Genomic DNA, 19,412 nt, shown 5'->3' with positions numbered 1-19,412 from the left:
TCTGACAGCACCGTATCGCGCATGCGTTAGTAACAGTTTTTCCCCGTTCCATTCAGTCAGTTCTTTGAATGTAACGTTCTTTTTGATGATGGTTACCGAGCACTGTAACTGGAGCAAATCGTCATTCGATTTTGATTATGATTATTATCATTCAATAATTATGATTTATCATTAAATTCGATATAATAATCAATATATTATCATCATTCCATTCAATAAAAGTAAGATTACCTTTCAATAATATAATTAATAGAATATAACGGTTGTTATTTAACTAATGTTGAAAAACACCATAGCTAAGTCAGCATATTGTCATTTCAAAGCAAAAACCTAACCCCCTAACCTCCCCTTTCATATTTAAAACATTAATAAACATAACTTTTTGTAAAAATCCATAACCCCTTCCAGCATATTGCAATTTCAAAGCAAAATCCCAACCCCCTAACCTATCTTTTCACCTTTGAAATATCGAGAACCATAATTCCACCTGCACCCTAGCCCTTTCTAGCATATTGCAATTTCAAAGCAAAAACCTAACGTATCCTTATGAAACATTATTAAATATAATTTAAATGAAACCTAATCCTTAACCCTATTTTGTCAATTAGTTGAATTTCTACATTGTTGATAAACGATGTGGCAACCTTGCAATGCGTGAAAGAGATAGCACCATCTGCTTTGTTGAATGATACACAAGGATAGCAACATCATTGCAAATCACACCCTCCATTGTAATGGACCTCACTATAGATACTCAAAGAATACTTTTAAATAACTATGTCATAACTGTGACCGTTGCTGGCCGTTACTCTGTATCTGAGACAAAGAGAAGCTGCTTATCACGGGACTCTACTAGGCGAGGCTCGCTGTAGAACTGCTCCTTTCTACTGCGCAAGCGTAGTATCTGTTTGAGTAACACATTCGTTGAAGCAGTTTGTTACCTGCTACTTGGAAAAATAAATGTTACTTTGTTTTTGTGAACCAGTGAACATATGAGCATGTACAGTCGGCAGCCATTGTGAATGAGTGAACACGTGTAGCCATCATGTCTGTGAAATCATCAAATTTTAATTGTAGTGTATGTAAAAACAATTGTCCACTAATTATAATTTACAAAAATCATGTACCTCACATGAAAGAGGAGATTCTGTTCTTCAAATCAAGACCAATTACCATTTTTCATCATTTAGTGTTACCGAGATACACAGTTTTGAATATATAAATTGGCCATTTTCTTTTCTATGGGAATATGGGTTGAAATACACTCAAAGAGGGATTCTCCTATTTTTTCAAGAAATTTCGATTTATTCCAGACAATGTATTTAACATTGATATTTAAAGTCTAGTATGAGCTTGATGATGATGGTGCTAGAGATGAAGAGTGAGTTACATTGCTATCTTATGTGATTGTTCTTTCACGTGATGTGTGATTAATCATTGATAGAGGAATATCCAAGTTATATAGGGTAGAAGTTGGAGGATTGAATAATTATGAAAAACCCTTAAAAAATACCCCTTTTTGAAATTTGTAGCTCTGAAACCAAAAATGGTAAAATCCTGCACAACCACTCAATTTATTGGAAATCTTCAATTTCATAGAGATTGATTTTTCTAGAAAAACTCAAGGCTCTCGAGATTAATGAAAAAATTGAAAAAGTCAGATATAAAGGCTTTATTAGATGAAGTGGTTTCACATCTTTTTCAAGATTCAAAAATATTGGGTGAAATTGTAGATTGGGTGAAAAATCAATTGGGTCTGTTGGTAGCAATCCGCTAGGTTACGTTAACCTCAACAAATCAATCTGTTTGATGTCAAACTCTCAATTTAATCTATTATTTGTTTTGTATTATTTACAGGCTAAACAATGGTGAGCATAGACAATAGTCACGTACATTAAAAACAGTAAAATTTTTACATTCATATTTATACAAAGTTCGACTTGATACATTTTATACTCTCTTTATCGTTTTGTTATGAAGCTGCGTTTACACCAAAGCTATTTTTCCGTCCTAATAGATTCTATTAGACTGAACGAATCTTGACAAACACAATCATGTGTATTATTGTTTATGTTCAATCTAATAGAATCTATAAGGTCAAATGCCTGTAGGTATTACATTAATTATAACCCGACTAAACTGATGTTCTTAGTATTCCTCCACTGAATAGAATGGAGACTCTATTAACCAGTTTTCGATTTTTGTTCTGAAGCTCCTGTCCTCTAAGTTCTTCACACTGTCAGGTAAGGCGTTGTAAATCCTCAGGGCTAGTATTGGAAAACAATCCTTACTCAGCCCACAGAAAGTGATGTCTATTTTTGCTTCTCCTCTGGTTTTGTAGAAGTTTCTGTCTTCTCTTCTTATGAGCAAGTGGAAATTATCCCTTGCGTGCAACAGGGAGGGCCAGATATATTGATTGTATATCGTGAGTATTCTCAGCTCATGAGATTGGTCGGCAGTGGTCCAAGTAGCCCTCCAAATCCAGGATCCTTAAAGCTTTCTTCTACTGGAGCAGTACATCTTTACAGCCTGGAGCATGTCCCCATAACTGAAGTCCATAGTTGACATGGCTATGAAACATAGCAAAATACATTTCCACCAGATGCTTCCTGGAGATTAATGGCTTCAAACGTCTAGTAGGTACATCACTCTTTTTACTTTTCTTTTTACCACCTACGGTATATCATTGAGATCAGGGGCACGTCAAGGTAGGAGGGTGAGGTCAGGGTATCAGCGGAAGATCCGTTGAGCGCTTAGCTCTATGAATTCTTGTATTGAATACAAAGGGTTCTCAGTCAGATACTTTTTGAATTAGTTTTAACATTCAATTTGTTTGAGGTCATCCGGTAGGCAGTTGAAAAATTTACTCCCTGAGGATTCTGGTTGCCTTTGTGATTTTTGTAGTCTGTTGTAGGGAATTTCAAGATCATTTTTTCTTCTTGTGTTGTGCGCGTGGATATTTCTTCTTTGTGGCTTGTCTGGTTTGAATTTTTTTATATGCATGATTGTTTTAAGTATGTATAGGGAGATTACAGTGAGGATCCTATCCTGTATGAAGTAGGGTTTGCAGTGTGTATCGTGTGGTAAACCATTTATTATTCTTATTATTTTCTTTTGGAGAATTAGAACTTGCACAATATAGGTCTGCAGGGCTGCTCCCCATGCTATTATTCCATAGCCCATATATTATGTGATACAAATAGTGAGTAGTAAGCTATCAGAGCATTTTTTTTGTCCTTTATACGTTTGATGGCATAGAGGGCTGAGGATAGTTTACCTACCAAATTTTCAATGTGTTTGTCCCATGTCAGGTGTGCATCAAGTGTAATTCCCAAAAATCGAGCTGTATCTGTCCAAAAATTTGTCTGTGTCCAAAATTTTTTAGTTGTATGTAATCTAGAGTGTCAGATGAGTATTTAGCTACGCCGCCCCACATGTGAAGTTTCCTTGAGAAGTCGGTTTGTAGTGTGTAGACTGGTATATTAGTAGTCTCTAGTCTGTCCTTGCTCAATCAGTGTCCAGCTATTAGTAAGAAATGGGGTCTTATTTTTTCCACCTTTACAATCAATTGTTCTATCTTATTTTGTAGGCCTCTTTGTATATTCAGGTAGAAAATTACTGTATTTCTGTCTATTGTTTTTCTTGATAAGTTGCTTTTTATTCCATGGTCCGGTGAGTACTCCCCATTAGGTTCTGTCATTGGGAGTGGTCTTCTTTGTGTGCTTTGTCGTTTTTTGTGTGTCTGGGTTCTGCATATTATTCTCTGCAGTTGTTATATTCTCCATTGGATCAGAGGTGTCTGGGTTCTGCATATTCTTCTCTGCGGTTGTCATATTCTTTGTGTTTGTCTTTACTTTGGTATCATCTAGGCCACAAGCTCAGTCATTTAGCGTCATAATTGTAGGATTACTCTGGAATTCTGCATTTTTCATAAGTATCCCGGCCAGGCAGTCGGCTCCTTTTTTGTTTACCCCGTCATGTCTGTAGCAGTTGCTTCCACAGGCTGGTGATGTATCAATGAAATAGGCTCCAAGTTGTAAACACATGAATTGAAATGCTTCATTTGTCTCTGTAACATGTAGATCACTCAAGTCCCTTCTATACATTATACCATTTATGTACCATTTTGTGTTTTTTATGTTTTTTCATGCCCGCCTCTATAGTGTACCAGAGGGGTCGCATAATGTGGTTGGGTGTATTATAATTTATTAGGTTATTTGATCCTATGTTTATTACTATTTTTTCTGGTAGAGAATCTTTATATGCTAGGAATCTGCTAATATCCTGTATTTGCCCACCCGGTAAAATTTTGGTTTCTACATTGCATTGGTTGTTGTCCTTTATCATTGCAGCAGCAGCTTGAAGAGTTGAGTCCCCCAGCAGCAGGGCACTGGGTTCAGGTGCTTGTGTGATGGACACTCTGTGGAGGGTTTTATGTACTGCATTTTTTGTGATTCTATGCCCTTATCAGGCTCTGTAAGTCTCTTCGAGAGTTTAAATTTCAGTCGAAATTGTCTTGGTTGGCATTTGTCATTTTGTTTTTAATTATACAGTCATCAGATCCATTCACCAGTGTCATGGTATCTTTACGTATTTTGGTTCCAGCTTGGCTTGTTGGTTCTGGGTACATACCCTGTGCAAAATCATAAATTATGTTTTCCAGTTTAGTTTATAAATAGTATCTGTTTTTCTTGCCACTATGTTGGACAGTCTGATATTATCACTCTTTAGAATTTTTATTTCATTTTTTAGGTATGTGATATCCTCCATTAAAATTTTTATAATTTCATCAAATTCTTTCTTTTGAATTTTCATTTGTTTGTAAGCGCTAGTTGTAGCTTGGTCACTGTGTACATCATTTCTTGAGTCCTCCAGCTTCATACACATATCACATTTCCATGACTCCTTGTCCTCACCAATTTTGATAAGTTCATATCTTTCGTCTGTGTAATGAAAAACCTCTGCATTCTAGGCTTTATTGATCAGTAATGGATTCATAACAGATTCAAAATTAGAATAAATAGTTCAACATCTGATAACAGAAACATAAGAAGAAAAACACTAGTCATATGATGATTCAATATCATCACATTCTTCCCGTCTTTAGGAATTCAATGAATAGTCTTTCAAATAAGAAGGCATTTTGCGCTCTCTATAAGATCTTCGCAGGGTGCCATCAGGAGGCTCTTCTTCATCACTGAGGGGGGATCCTGTATTTGTTTCATCTTGATTTTCATGATAATTTTCTTGATTGTTCTCAGGCTCTGCGTGATCACTAAGGCTTGATCCTGCATTTGTATCATCTTGATTTTTATCGTTATCTTCTTGAATGCTCTCTTCTCCTCGAGGGGCAAGGTTTTTCAATGATACAGTTGTCTCTCTTCCATCACTAAGCCGTACCTTGGCATATTGTGGGTTGATTTGAAGAATATCCACCTCCTCGACCAATGGATCGAATTTACTTCTTCGTATAGGTACTTTCATTAGGACTTTGTTTGAAGGGGCAAGCCAGGTTGGAAGTGCTATACCATTAGATGATTGTCTATAGTGTCGGAACATCCTATCATGTGGCGTCTCATTAGTAGCCGTGCACAATAGGGATCGAATAGAATGTAGAGAATCTGGGAGCACAGATTCCCAATCAGATACATCCAAATTTCTATGCTTCAATGTAAGAGACACTGTGCGCCAAATTGTACCATTTTCTCGTTCGATTTGGCCATTTCCTGGTGCGTTATAAGGTGATGACATGGAAGTGGCTACTCCTCTATTATGAAGGAATTCCTGCAGCTCTCTGGATTTGAAAGAGTTTCCATTGTCAGTATGTACATAAGAAGGTAAACCAAATGTGGTAAACAAGTTCACAAGGCACTGAATTACAGTTGATGAATTCATATTCGGACAAGGGTATGCAAACGGAAACCTAGAGTACTCATCAATTATTGTCAACAAATATTTGTTTTTAGTTTTTGATGGAAGAGGACCCTTGAAGTCCATGCTTAATCTTTCAAATGGATGTGTCGCCTTTATGAGAGTAGATTTCAATTTCTTGAAAAATTGAGGTTTTATGGCATTACATGTTTGACATGAAGAAGTCATTTTTCTGACATCCTCAACTGAATAGGGTAAATTATGAGTTCTTACCCAATGAATCATTCTGGTCACTCCAGGGTGACACAAGTCACAGTGTAGGGAGTGTAATTTATCGGTTTGAGTTGCATTACACACTCTGGAAAGTGCATCTGCTACTTGGTTGTCCTTTCCTGGTCTGTAAATTATTTCGTAATTGTAGCATGACATCTCCAATCGCCATCGTTGTATTTTTTCATTTTTTATTTTATTTTGATGAGTCATATCAAACATGAATGATACAGAGCGCTGGTCAGTGATAATTTTGAAGAATCTTCCAAGTAAGAAATGTCTCCACTTTTTAAGAGCACACACAATAGCAAAAGCCTCTTTTTCAATGGATGAATGTTTACGCTCACTATCATTCAGCTTCTGAGAAAAGAATGCTACTGGACGTCCACACTGTGATAGGACAGCTGAAATTGAAAAATCAGATGCATCTGTTTCAACCACAAAAGGTTCAAAGTCGTCAATTGTACTAACTACTGCCTTAGAAATCTCAGTTTTGAGTTGATTGAAGTCAGCTATAGCTTCAGAAGTCAAAGGAAAGGTCTTTGCTGTAAGAAGCCGTTTAGCTTTATCTGAATAATTGGATATCCATTTGGAATAGTGTGCAAACATTCCAATTGTTCGCTCAAGAGCTTTTCTATTATCTGGGGGTGGAAGATTGAGCAATGGTTTCAGACGTTCAGGGTCAGGAGAAATTGTCCCATTTTCAATTTTATAGCCAAGCAAGCTTATCGAAGTAAGTGAATATTTGCTTTTTTCTGTATTGATTGTGAAATTATATTTTTGTACTGCATCTAAGAATTTTTTGAGATTCAAATCATGTTCCTTCTGATTCTTACCACATATTGTCACATCATCCAGGTATGCATACGTTTTTTCAAGTTTTTCATTATTAATAACATTATCAATGACTCGCTGAAAAGTGGGTACACCATCTGTCAGACCAAAAGCAAGCCTTCGAAATTGATACAAACGGCCACATGCCTCAAATGCAGTGAAAGGTCGATCTTTTTCTCGTAGGGGTACCTGGTGGTAAGCGCTTTTCAAGTCAATAGTGGTGAATACAGAGTTTTTTGAGACCTTAGAAACAATATCTTCAAGACTAGGGAGGGGATATGCGTCAAGATGTGTGTATCGGTTAATAGTTTGAGAATAGTCTATTACCATTCGCTTTTTGTGATTTTCGTTCTTCACTACAAATGCTTGAGCTCTCCAGGGAGACCTGCTTTCTTCAATAATTCCATCATCTAGCAGTTTCTCAATTTCTTTCTCCATGAAACTAGTGTCTTCAAAAGGAAAGAATGTATTGAATCATCATATGACTAGTGTTTTTCAAGAGAATGCTTTCGGGATTTAGTAATTATAGGTTTAATGTCTTTAGTTAAAAACTCAAAAAGTGGTGGAGGTTCTATCTTTGCTGGAGCCAGATAATTGATAGTCAATGGGGGTTTAGTTCCTCCAAATGAAACTCTAAGTTCAGAGTGTTGATTAAGTAAGTCATGTCCTACAATAACATTAGCACACAAATCAGGCAATACACTGAATTTTGTTTTGGGGTAATGTTGACCTGAAAATTCTAAATGAGCTACACAATAAAAGCAAATGTTCTTTCTTAGTGATGTTGAAGCCATGGACACTTCACCAGTTGTAGGGTACATTTCAAGTCCACATTTTTTAGCAAAACAGTGTGAAATAAATGTCTCAGAGCTTCCTGTATCTATCAAAGCAGAAGTAGGAATGTTGTTTACCTGAGCTTGTACTGTAGCATTTTCAAGAACAGTAGAGGCTGCAATAAGCGCCGAAGATGAAGAAGGTTTAGTAGATTTGCAGACATTTTTCCAATGACCTATTTTCTGGCATTTTTCGCATGAGTCATTTAGTGCAGGGCACTGCTGACGTGTTTTATGTCGCCGACGACCACAAAAATAACATTTTTGAAAACTTGAGCTTCCAGTTTTTACAGCTGACAAATTTGTTTCTTTACATGAATTTTCTGAAGAATTATTTGAAGTGGCATTAAGAGTTATTTCAGAAGAGTAAGAAGCTGATTGATTTCTGGCAGATTCCAAGGCACGTGCTTTTTCAATAGCTTCATCAAGAGTTAGCTTGTCAAACTCCAAAAGTCTCAGTCTTATCTGATGAGAGCTGAGGCCCCGGATAAATGAATCACGAATGTATGTTTTCCTATGTGTTTCAGAATCAACATCTGCAAACCCACAATTCTTACTCAGTTGTTGTAAAGCTTGGTTATATTGGTCAATTGTCTCATCTGAAGACTGTTTTCTAGTTGCCAATTTATGTCTAGCGAATATTTCATTTATTGGTTTTACATATGCAGATTTTAGTGCGTCAATAGCCGAAGTATATGAATTTTTGTCGGCAATTGTTTGATAAACAGAATGAGATAGAAAGTTGGTAAGCAACCGCAACTTACTTTCATCATCGATGTCTTCTTCGTCAAAAGATGCGATGAAATTCTCAAAAGTCTTTAGCCAGAAGTTCCATTCTTGTAGAGCTGTTGGAGAATTCGGATCACCATCAAACTTGTCTGGTTTCAAAAATTTGTCCATCGTAACGCGAATTTTCAGTTTTCGTTTCCAGAAAAGATTTGAAGATTATACATTTGTTGTTGAATAGAAATTGTGAAATAGAGAATAGAAATTGATTGACTCGTATTTGATAAGATGAATTGATTTGATGATTTTAGATTACTGATCAATAAATTGTAATGAAAAACCTCTGCATTCTAGGCTTTATTGATCAGTAATGGATTCATAACAGATTCAAAATTAGAATAAATAGTTCAACATCTGATAACAGAAACATAAGAAGAAAAACACTAGTCATATGATGATTCAATATCATCACAGTCTGATATTCCTACACATTTTATGGGGTTCCATTTATTCTCATCACAGTCGCAGGCGACTGCTTTGTCATCTTTTAAAACTGGGGATTTACATACATTACAAAAGTCATTTGTCACTCCATTTTCCTTTACTCTATTTACTTTTTGTTGGGATACTGGTGTTGCTATTTTACGTTATGTTTGTTCTGTTCTTCTATCTCCAAACTGAGTTGCTTTTGGTGTCAACTTTGAGGTTAGTTTAGATTTATTCTGCGAAAATGGTTTCATTTTTTTGTTTATCCTTCTAGCTTCAAACAAATTTGAAACACTGTAACATTTAATGAGGCACCTTGCTGATATATCGTAAGTTTCCTCGGATCAAAGTAGTGATCACCGTATTTTGGCAGAAAAAACAAGTTGTGCCTAGCTTTGGGCTTATGGTTTGGAGATGCAGTATGTTATGTATTGAAAAATCCTGTTTTCAGGTCATGTATTACGAGTGAGAAAAGAAATAAAATAGGTATATAAATAATCTGAGTTTACTTCTAGATAAATTAAAATGTATCTTATCATGCAGTCCTCTTACTTCTAGGCTATGCTCTCATTTGTAGGCTAGGCTAAAGCCTTGTACACACGTCCGTACAGATTCGCGCGAACAATCGTATGTACATATGCCTCAACATTCACTGTACGTCCTTGTGGACGCGATCCACGTATGCCTCAGCATTCAAAAAGCTATCTGATTTGCAGACGACACGAAGACATGGTAGATGTAGATTTTCCACAAGTTCCACAACATGACAACAATGGCGTCATTCCATCATTGAAGATAGTTATCACAAATTGCAGCAGTATCATTTTATTTCAATGACTTATATAATAAAATCAAAAATAAAACTTGACAAACGATGTTGGTGGGTTGAACGATTGTAGGTTGAAGTAAGGAAATAAATTGCTACATGACATAATATTGACAATTCAAACTTTCTTAGGTTGTCAAAACATTATCTTGTTAATATACTGAATCTAATTCAACTAGTTATCTAAACAAAAAATGATATCATCATGAGGGAAGCAATAACTCCACAAGAACGATTGGCTCTAACTTTGAGATTCTTGGCATTAGGCGATTCATTTGTTGGTTTCCAATATCTATTCTGAATCTCAAAAAAAAGAAAAATTCTACAATAATTCCAGAAGTTTTGATGACCTAATCAAAGCACTTAACACTGTCTCACAAAATTGACAGTCTTCTTTAAGGAAATTAGCCATAAATTGAATCAAATACTAAATTGCTGCCCATTTTGAACTAACTCTGCTCATACACATGACAAAACAAGATTCTCCAAAAGATTAGCTTCAAGATTTACCTTCAAGGGAATACTAGTTCAAAGTTTGAATAAATCTCTCTATGGATAGCCTAGCTATCTAAAACGTATAATATCATATTGGAGATTACAATTTTAATTAACAACTCTGACTGATAACATGAAACAAACACAAGATAATTTGATAGCCACAGTAAAATAATATTTGAGCTATACTTTCTTGTAGGAACCCTGTAGAGAAGCTTTTTTCACTTAAATTATGCAGTTCTAAATTTGTTAATCATGATACGAATTATATACTCCATGCATGTTTCTATTTAAATATTTGACAATCCACATATCCTACAAAATTACAAAAATCCTACAATTTACAATTAGTTATTGGATCACAATTTGATTTGTCATTCATTAACCTAATTCATTGGAATTAGGTTATGATGCCTTCAATGTTTACGTTTTGCCTCACCCGTATGGCAAAATCGCGTCCACACGTACATTCAATGCTCGCCCGAGGCGCCTTTGAGCACGCCAAAATACCGACAGGGTTCCGGTTCGCCCACATGCCTCAGCGAACAGTGTCCACACGTGCGAATGCAAGCCCATACACATATGCTCACCCGAGGCAAACGTACGTGTGTACGTTGTAAGTACCTGTTAGTGTGAGTGGATTTTCTGTATACTGAATAGTTCAAACTTCCATCGGTTTGTCTCATCAATAGAACGTCCAAAAAGGGTAAAGATGACTCTTTTTCTATTTCTAGTGTGAACTGGATTTTAGGGTGTATTTCATTTAGCTGCAGTAGAAATTCCAATAGTTTTTCTTCACCATGAGGCCAAATTATGAAAATATCATCAACATATCTTTTCCAGATGCTCGGTATGGAAATAGCTTTGTTCAAGGCTTCTTCTTCAAAATGTGTCATGAATAAGTTTGCTATGGCTGGAGAGAGAGATGATCCCATTGGTGCTCCTTCAATTTGCCTCTAATATTGATTTTTGTTATCCACAATTTCTTCCGCAATTTTGAATTGAATTCTATTGAATTCCTTATTGTCGGATCCTCACACACACACACACACACACACACACCACACACACACACACACACCACACACACACACACACACACACACACACACACACGAACCTTGAAACGTATAGAAAACATGAAATTAGGGTAACCTGAATTGTTTTGTGGAAAGTAATACTTTCCTTACCTATGGTAATATAATAGGGCAAGGAAAGTAAAAATACAAGGTACATTGAGTATGCACAGCCTTTTAAAATAATCTCGACTAGGATGATTGAACCCCAATCCCACTAAAATAGCATGCTTCTGCACAATGAATATCTTATTTATGTTCTGCAGAGACGTATTACCTCAGAGCTCAATTCTATATGCAAAATGTGAATAAATGAGTGCGAAATATTATGTTTTTCCTGTCTCAGGGGGTACACACTTGACTATGTTTTGCAGAACAAATAATCTACTACTGATTCTGTTCGCCAGCCTGTCAGAATGGGCATTCCATGAGAGATCCTTATCCACAATCAGCCCCAACAGACTCGACTCTGTCACATTCTCCACAATAGTCACCAGTGCTAATTAATGGTTCAAATACACAATGTTTGAAATCAAATTGAAGGCACTTAATTTTTTTAGGGTTCACTGACAATAATGACCCATTATAATACTATACAAATGAATTTGTCGGTAGATTTGCTTCCACCTCCAGATCATTGAGACTGTTGTTGTTGAACATTATTGTTGTATCATCAGCATATAATGTGACCCTACTAGTATTTTCTGTATGCTTGTTCTGGTCTGTACGTGTATATTTTTATGATGTTTTGCTCTGTGATACTGTATTGTTTTGTGTATTTTTGTATTCTTGGGAAATAAATTTCATTTTCATTCCATTTCAAGGTTAAGCTGTGCTGGTGGCTCCACAGGAAATCTAACCCGTCACATCAATAACAAGCACCCATCAGTGCTTCTACAACTGGAGAGAGAAATGAGATGTATTGATAGAAATAAGTCAAGCAACTCACTTGTGGAGAACCCATGGGAGACCCCGATCATCCTATTCAGATGGAAGTGGATCTCATTGCCGATGGCGAATCTGGTGTGGCAGAGTCCATGGAGGTTAAAAAACGTAAAAGAAAAATTGACAACAATCATATTGGCATGGATAACAATACTCATCTGCAGTTTTTCGAGAGTTTAAAGTCTCATTGGTTATTATCGGTTTAGATTGGTTAGTTTATGTAAGATTAGATTGGAGTTGGTTAGGTCGGATTGGTTAGGAGATAAAAATACTTATTAGAGAATCTCTTCAATAGCTCCTGTTGATTCACTTAAATATAAAAATGTTATTGGTTTCAATATTGTGGGGGAGATGTTTTTCATGTTGATCCTCTCACCGAAACATCCACGAGCTGCCACTGAACCTTATCTAACCAAATCAAACCTAACTCAATATAATTCAACCTAGCCTAACCAAGCACTAAACTTTTCGAATCTAGCCTAACCCAATATAAAGATCGACCTAACCAGTCATAATCCACCAAACCAAACAAAGCCTAAGCTAACCACATTTCTTGCAATCTCTCAAAAACTAGTAAAGTTACGAACTTGAAATAGGTTTCATTGGATTCCTCATCGAATTTCAACCATTTTGAAACTTGTATCCATGAAAAAAATATGAAAAATAAAAATCGAAAAAATTTCAACTTTTCTCCATGTTTTTTCAGTTAATACTTCGAAATCAACAGCAATGTTACTGACAACGACCCCATTCACAGGTTTCCTCAGCGTAACAACAATCTGTATTTGCCCATGAGAAGGGAGCCTTACATTCAGGCATAAAAATATATATCTCTTCGAGAAACGAGTTGAAAACTGAGATTAATTTGAAAGTATTCAAAAATAAAATAGGTATGTCACAAAGTAAAATTGTGACAGAAAAATATTGCCAAATGATAATTAATATAATTGAAAGACGCTCGGCTATCAGCAAGCTAGCTGACTGCAGGGATAAGGAGGGTACTGATGGCACACCATCTTCTGCGCATCGAGTATATAAACGCCGGACGAGCGCCAGACCACAGCATTCCGCTCCCAACCTTCCTCTCCTCTACAGCGGCCCATTGGCTGCCGTACGTCCCTGACCTCCTGTCCTTGTACAGTGGCCCGTTGGCTGCCGTACATCCCTGACCTCCTGTCCTGGTACAGCGGCCCGTTGGCTGCCGTCCCTCTCCTCTCATCCTCCCAGGGCACAGCGGCCGTCCCTATCCATCCATCCTCCCAGGGCACAGCGGCCCGTTGGCTGCTGTCCCTATCCTCTCATCCTCCCAGGGCACAGCGGCCCGTTGGCTGCCGTCCCTATCCTTCCATTCTCCCAGGGCACAGTGGCCCGTTGGCTGCCGTCCCTATCCTTCCATTCTCCCAGGGCACAGCGGCCCGTTGGCTGCCGTCCCTATCCTTCCATTCTCCCAGGGCACAGCGGCCCGTTGGCTGCCGTCCCTATCCTTCCATCCCCCCCAGGGCACAGCGGCCCGTTGGCTGCCGTCCCTATCCATCCATCCTCCCAGGGCACAGCGGCCCGTTGGCTGCCGTTCCTATCCTTCCATCCTCCCAGGGCACAGCGGCCCGTTGGCTGCCGTCCCTCCTGTCTATCCTTCCTCTTCCTACTATACTGGAGCGGAAACGAGGCCGTAAGGCCAATACAAAATTACCTCGAAGTGGTGTCATCAGAGTAGAGAGCGACCTTCATGCCGTCAGAAGCACCAGGAGGTGCTGTCCACGCCAGCTAAGGCACAAAGAAGGAAGAAGAGGAACTTCGACTTGCCTCCTTTCCCCGCCCACATTACGACTGAGCTAAGTCATCCAGGAGCAACACCTGGGTATCAATCACCCATCTCTGAAGCTACTCAGGGTGTATGTGATAGTATTATACTATTAAAGAGTTGTCCCTATAGTGTTGAAGAGGGGATGAGGACCTTATCTGGTAGTTTGGACATATATAGGCTATAAGAAAATTACCATATTGAAAAAATGATTCGAATAAAACCAATCTTCTTATTATGCAGCATATTTATGTAATGTGACAGGCTGCATGTGTGGGAGTTTCAATGAAGCTACAACTAAGCGCCATGAATAACAAAAATAATAATAATTCACTTGGAAAATTTACCTTTAAAATCACTAACTTTCTAACACTCGATTGGATCAGAATTAAATTAGGTTCATTCTTCTCAGCACCCCAAGGCGGTCCAATTCATAATTCACATTTTCAAAATTTTGAATTTTTTGGAATTTATTTTTTCAAAGTCACAATTCAACTTTCAACTTTTCCATTTCAATTTTAACTTTCAACTCCCAACTTTTCTTTTATTTGATTTCAACCTCTCACAGAATCATGTGAGTCAGGAAGCTGAATATGTTCTATTAATATTGTAAATATTTTTAAATCTTCATTTGTTCTTAATTTTGAAAATATGTACAATGTCTACTATTCACAGAACTACTAGTAGATTCAATTGTCTTTTTTTGTTTCAGTCCTATTTTCAATGCCGACCAAAAAAAGAAGTACTGTAAGAAGTACTGTGTGGCTGCATTTCGATCGAGTAGAAGGAAATGGAGGAAAATGCAAATACTGTTCTTCAAGGTAATAGAAATAGTGATACCACTCTTGTTTTCACTGCTAATTCCTGGAAGAACATGAATGTCATCTGTGAAAAGGAAAAATTAAAAACTATCTAGAAAATCACACTTTAACCTTAAACTTCTAAAACCCTTGAAAAAATATTTATGTATATTTCTTGTCCAATGAGTCGGGTCTTCCGAAAAATTTTGATGACTTAAAATTCATTCTTGTAGTTTGTTGAATGCCAATGGCATCTGTGACTGCCCCATGATAAAAGGTGTATAAAATAAAAAGTTTCTAGGTATTGTTATTGACCAACACTTAGGTGGGATGCACATATTGATAGCTTGTGTCGTAGGCTAAGGTTCTTAATTTATAAATTCTATATACAACATTGGCATGATTAGAAAAACAAACATTGCTCGGCTGGTTTATTTTGCCTATGGCGAATCAGTTCTGCAATATGGAGAATAATTGCATGAGGGGGGAAGCCAGAAACCTTCATTTTAATAAATTATTTGTCATTTAGAAGTTCCTAATTAAAGCTATATCAGCCAAACCCAGATTGTACCCCAGTAACGATCTTTTTAACAATTTTAAAGTTTTAACTGTAAGACAACTATATTCCAAAAGCCTTACGGTATCCTTATCCTTATTTGTAGCAAATAAATTCGTCAATTTTCTTCCTTTTTTTAATAATTTCTTTTAAAACTAGTCGTTAGGACTAACCATTAATTCTGTTCTCTTATTTCTTATCCTAAAATATTAATTTTTTATTGCTAAAGTCTTCCAGTGAAGCCTACAGTTCCAATCTACAGAGTGAGCATAAAGCCTTGCCCTGATTTAAAAAATGTATTACAGAATAACCGTTTGACATATCAATTTATATCTGGCGCTGTTACATAGGTTAGTGTTATTAGTTTTTTTTTAATATCACTTACATTAGTAAACTTCAATGTGAGCCCCCTTGGTAGCCTGGAGAATGTCGAAGCGGTATTCCAGTTCTCGCCAGGTGTTTTGTAACATGTGTTCCGTCACAGTACCCACAGCAGCTTGTATCGTAGCCTTCAATTCGTCGATGTCAGCTACTGGTGTGGCGAAGACTCTGTCCTTGATATATCTCCATAAAAAATAGTCAAGGGGAGTAATGTCTGGAGAGCAGGTGTTGGATCCCTTCCAATCCACCGATCCGGAAATGTTTCATCTAGGAAATTATGCACTATCAAAGCCCAGTAGGGGGGTGCTCCATCTTGCTGGAAAATTATCCATGGTTGATAATCTTCTAACTGTGGTGCAATGAACTGTTGCAACACTTCTAAGTAAATGTTAGCGCTAATGGTTTTTTCCGTGAAGAAAAACGGCCCAAAAACCTTGTTGTGCATTAGGCCGCACCAAACATTAAGTTTTTCACTGTCTCCCTGTAACTGTACAGTAGCATGTGGATTCTCTGATCCCCATATACGGACATTATGCCTATTTACCATTCCACTGACATGAAAGGTGGATTCATCTGTAAAACATATGCGATTTTGTAATCGTTAGCGCCATCAATCCTGTTGAGAATCTCAGTTGTGAATTCTGCACGTCTCAGCAAATCATTGGGTTGCAAGGCCTGCACGATTTGCACTTTATAAGCATGCAACCTAAGCCTTTTATGAAGAATTTTCACAACACTTGCTTGCGGTATTTGAAGTTCATGTGATGCTTGATGAGTTGATTTAGATGGACTCCATTGAAATGATTGCCGAACACGATCAACAGTTGCTTCACTCACACTAGGCCTACCACTTCTAGGAAGATCTTCAACGCTGCCTGTTTCTTTGAACCTGTCATACCATCGCTTTATTGATTTAACATCAGGAGGGCTGCATCCATAAGAAGCCCAAAAATTATGCTGAACACTGATGGGCGATTTCGTTTCGTGAAACCAAAGCACACATTGTGCTTTTTCCTGCTTCGACGCCATTTTGACCGCAACTAACGTGAACTAACAGACAGCGTCATTGTTTAGGAGCACTAGCGCCATCTATTGGTCAAAAAAAACTACTAAAACTAACCTATGTAACAGTGCCAGATTTAAATTATTATGTCAAACGGTTATTCTGTATTAAATTTTTTAAATCAGGGCAAGACTTTATGCTCACTCTGTATAACTTCACTACTTTAAATTATTCACTACCCATTTATTTAATATATCTTTTTCGCTTCACTAGCACTACACCAACTCGAAGGGCTATGTTCTCTTCATCCTCCTTGTGAGTTCAGTGTTGTCTAGCAGTTGAATGACTTCGGTGTTGTCGTGATTCTTCCTAGTGATGCAATGAATATTGCAACTAATTATAATGTTTTCAAGAATATAGATAAACACATTTTAGAGTATAAACTTTTTTTAAATGTTTCTCAACCTCAATTGCTTTTCGAATCGTTTGAAAAACTTGACTTTATCATTTTTTCTCCTATTGACTTATAATATTTCTCCTTTTAATTATGATTCTTATCCTACTACTATATTCATTACAGAATAATATGTCTCTTTCCTCTTATTTTCTTCTTTCATTTCAACTAATATTTTTATCTAATAAATCTGAAATATAACTAATAAATCAATATCCAATCGATATCTAGCATAATAATAATTATTTATCTTTTCCCAAATAGTTCTTTCTGTTTCTCTGTTCTTTTTTATTTCTAAATCTGTGCACAGGTTTTCACACCTCTGCAGGTCTCACAGGGATTAATGAACATTATTCTGTATTTTCTGTATAATTTGTTCTGTTCTGTACATGTATATTTTTATGATGTTTTGCTCTGCGATACTGTATTGTTTTGTGTTATTATATTTTTGGGAAAAAAATTCATTTTTATTCCATTTTAAGGTTAAGCTGTGCTGGTGGCTCCACAGGAAATCTAACCCGTCACATCAAGAGCAAGCACCCAGATATAAATATGTCAAGCACATCACTTGTTGGAGAACCCATGGACCCTGATCATCCCATACAGGTGCAAGTGGATGTCATTGCCGATGGCAAATCTAGTGTGGCAGAGTCCATGAAGGTTAAAAAACGTAAAAGAAAAATTGTCAACAATGATGTTGACATGGATAACAATCCTGATCTGCAGTTTTTCAAGAGTTTAATTCCGTATATGGCTGACTTCAGTGCAATTCAAAAACTACGAATTCGTTCCAAAATTCAACAAATAATTTTAACAGAACATGTGATGTGTATTGATAGAGCATAATGTATTATAAATGGGAGTACCAATATAACCAACAATCTAGTTTCATTATATTCCAAGCACATACACATTATCTACTAAGTACAGTACACACACTGTCCATTCACTGCCTTCACACACTGCCTTATATGTATTACATTTCATAAGTCCGTTACACATGATACACATCAACATGAACAAGCTTCAACAACTTCCAACTATTCTGCAACATCAGGCAACTCTTTACCCAATCTAAGAAGGTGGTGAGAAGTTGAACTATACTGAACTCAACAGTAGTTCACAAGCTGAGGCCAACTCGAACTGGGAATTGTGATCTCTATAATAAAGGTGAAGAATATTTATGATTCTAATATTATTAGATATTTATTATGCTTCTAGTATTATTGTAATAGATAATATTTTTATAAGATTAAGTAACTTTACATTATCAGGGTAACAAAATATAAGTTCAGTAGAATGTTAAGTTCCAAATAATTCCCACTAAGGTTGAGATGCTGCAAACTTGTAAAATATTCAAATTTATTAGAGAAACTTATGAATGCACTTCATTAATTTTCAATTCAATTGATTAAATATAAGTTCAGTATTAAGAGTAAGTCCCAAATAATTCTCACTAAGGTTGAGATGCTGCAAACTTGTAAAATATTCAAATTAATTAGAGAAACTTATGAATGCACTTCATTAATTCCCAATTCAATTAATTTCATTATTTATTTATTTACAACAATATGTGAGCACACGGGAAAACCCAAAAATTGCTCCCCAATCAAAAAAATTACAATAAGCACTTTACAAAAAAACTTAAAAATCAAGAGAAAGACATAAGGAAAAAAATAATTGTGAAGAGAAAAAAAATGTGATGAGAATCTAAATATACTGAAAACTTAATATACTAAATACTAGATACTATACTATTATTATACTGTACTAGAAACCATTTACAATATGAGAAAATAATGAGAGGGGAATCAAGAAAATACAAATAACATTCCAATAATTTGTCAGGCATTGTAATATTGGCACAAATTTCATGCAAATAAAAAAGATGAACATGGTTACTTACATTGCACAAATGAAATAAAGTTTGTAATTTCTATCTTGCAGTAGCAGAATAGCCAATAGATGGTTCATGGATAGGTGAATCTGTCAAGCTTAAATTGTGATTAATCAAGTGCTATCAGTTTATTGTAGACCTATGGAAAATAATGAGAC

General features: G+C 36.5%; 1 protein-coding gene across 6 annotated transcripts; it reads left to right on the top strand.

Annotated features, from left to right (window-relative positions):
* Nucleotides 1-1,030: 1,030 nt before the first annotated feature.
* LOC111056277 lies at nt 1,031-18,235 on the top strand. Of its 6 annotated transcripts, none has more exons than XM_039434429.1 (5): nt 1,031-1,078; nt 11,185-11,297; nt 12,242-12,460; nt 14,876-14,984; nt 17,840-18,235. In XM_039434429.1, the coding sequence occupies exons 1-5, from the start codon at nt 1,046-1,048 to the stop codon at nt 17,948-17,950; spliced, it is 585 nt and encodes a 194-aa protein (XP_039290363.1). In that variant the 5' UTR covers nt 1,031-1,045; the 3' UTR covers nt 17,951-18,235. The 6 variants fall into 6 exon arrangements, with proteins under 6 accessions (XP_039290363.1, XP_022199314.2, XP_022199313.2 ...); XM_039434430.1 differs by lacking the exon at nt 1,031-1,078 and adding an exon at nt 2,087-2,107 and having other exon boundaries at nt 17,840-18,222; XM_022343622.2 differs by lacking the exons at nt 1,031-1,078; nt 11,185-11,297 and adding an exon at nt 1,745-1,868.
* The last annotated feature ends 1,177 nt before the right edge of the window (nt 18,236-19,412 follow it).

This window comes from Nilaparvata lugens, chromosome 8, assembly GCF_014356525.2.
Source record: "Nilaparvata lugens isolate BPH chromosome 8, ASM1435652v1, whole genome shotgun sequence".
Lineage (NCBI taxonomy): Eukaryota > Metazoa > Arthropoda > Insecta > Hemiptera > Delphacidae > Nilaparvata > Nilaparvata lugens.
Note: the sequence above shows the minus strand (reverse complement) of the source record. Positions and strands in the feature narration are given on the sequence as shown.

Coding starts and splice junctions, on each gene's coding strand:
- LOC111056277 (XM_039434429.1), top strand. CDS start 1,046: ATGTCTGTGAAATCATCAAATTTTAATTGTAGT. Junction 1,079..11,184: donor CATCAAATTTTAATTGTAGT/GTATGTAAAAAC, acceptor TATCTTTTCCAG/ATGCTCGGTATGGAAATAGC. Junction 14,985..17,839: donor TGCAAATACTGTTCTTCAAG/GTAATAGAAATA, acceptor TTCCATTTTAAG/GTTAAGCTGTGCTGGTGGCT.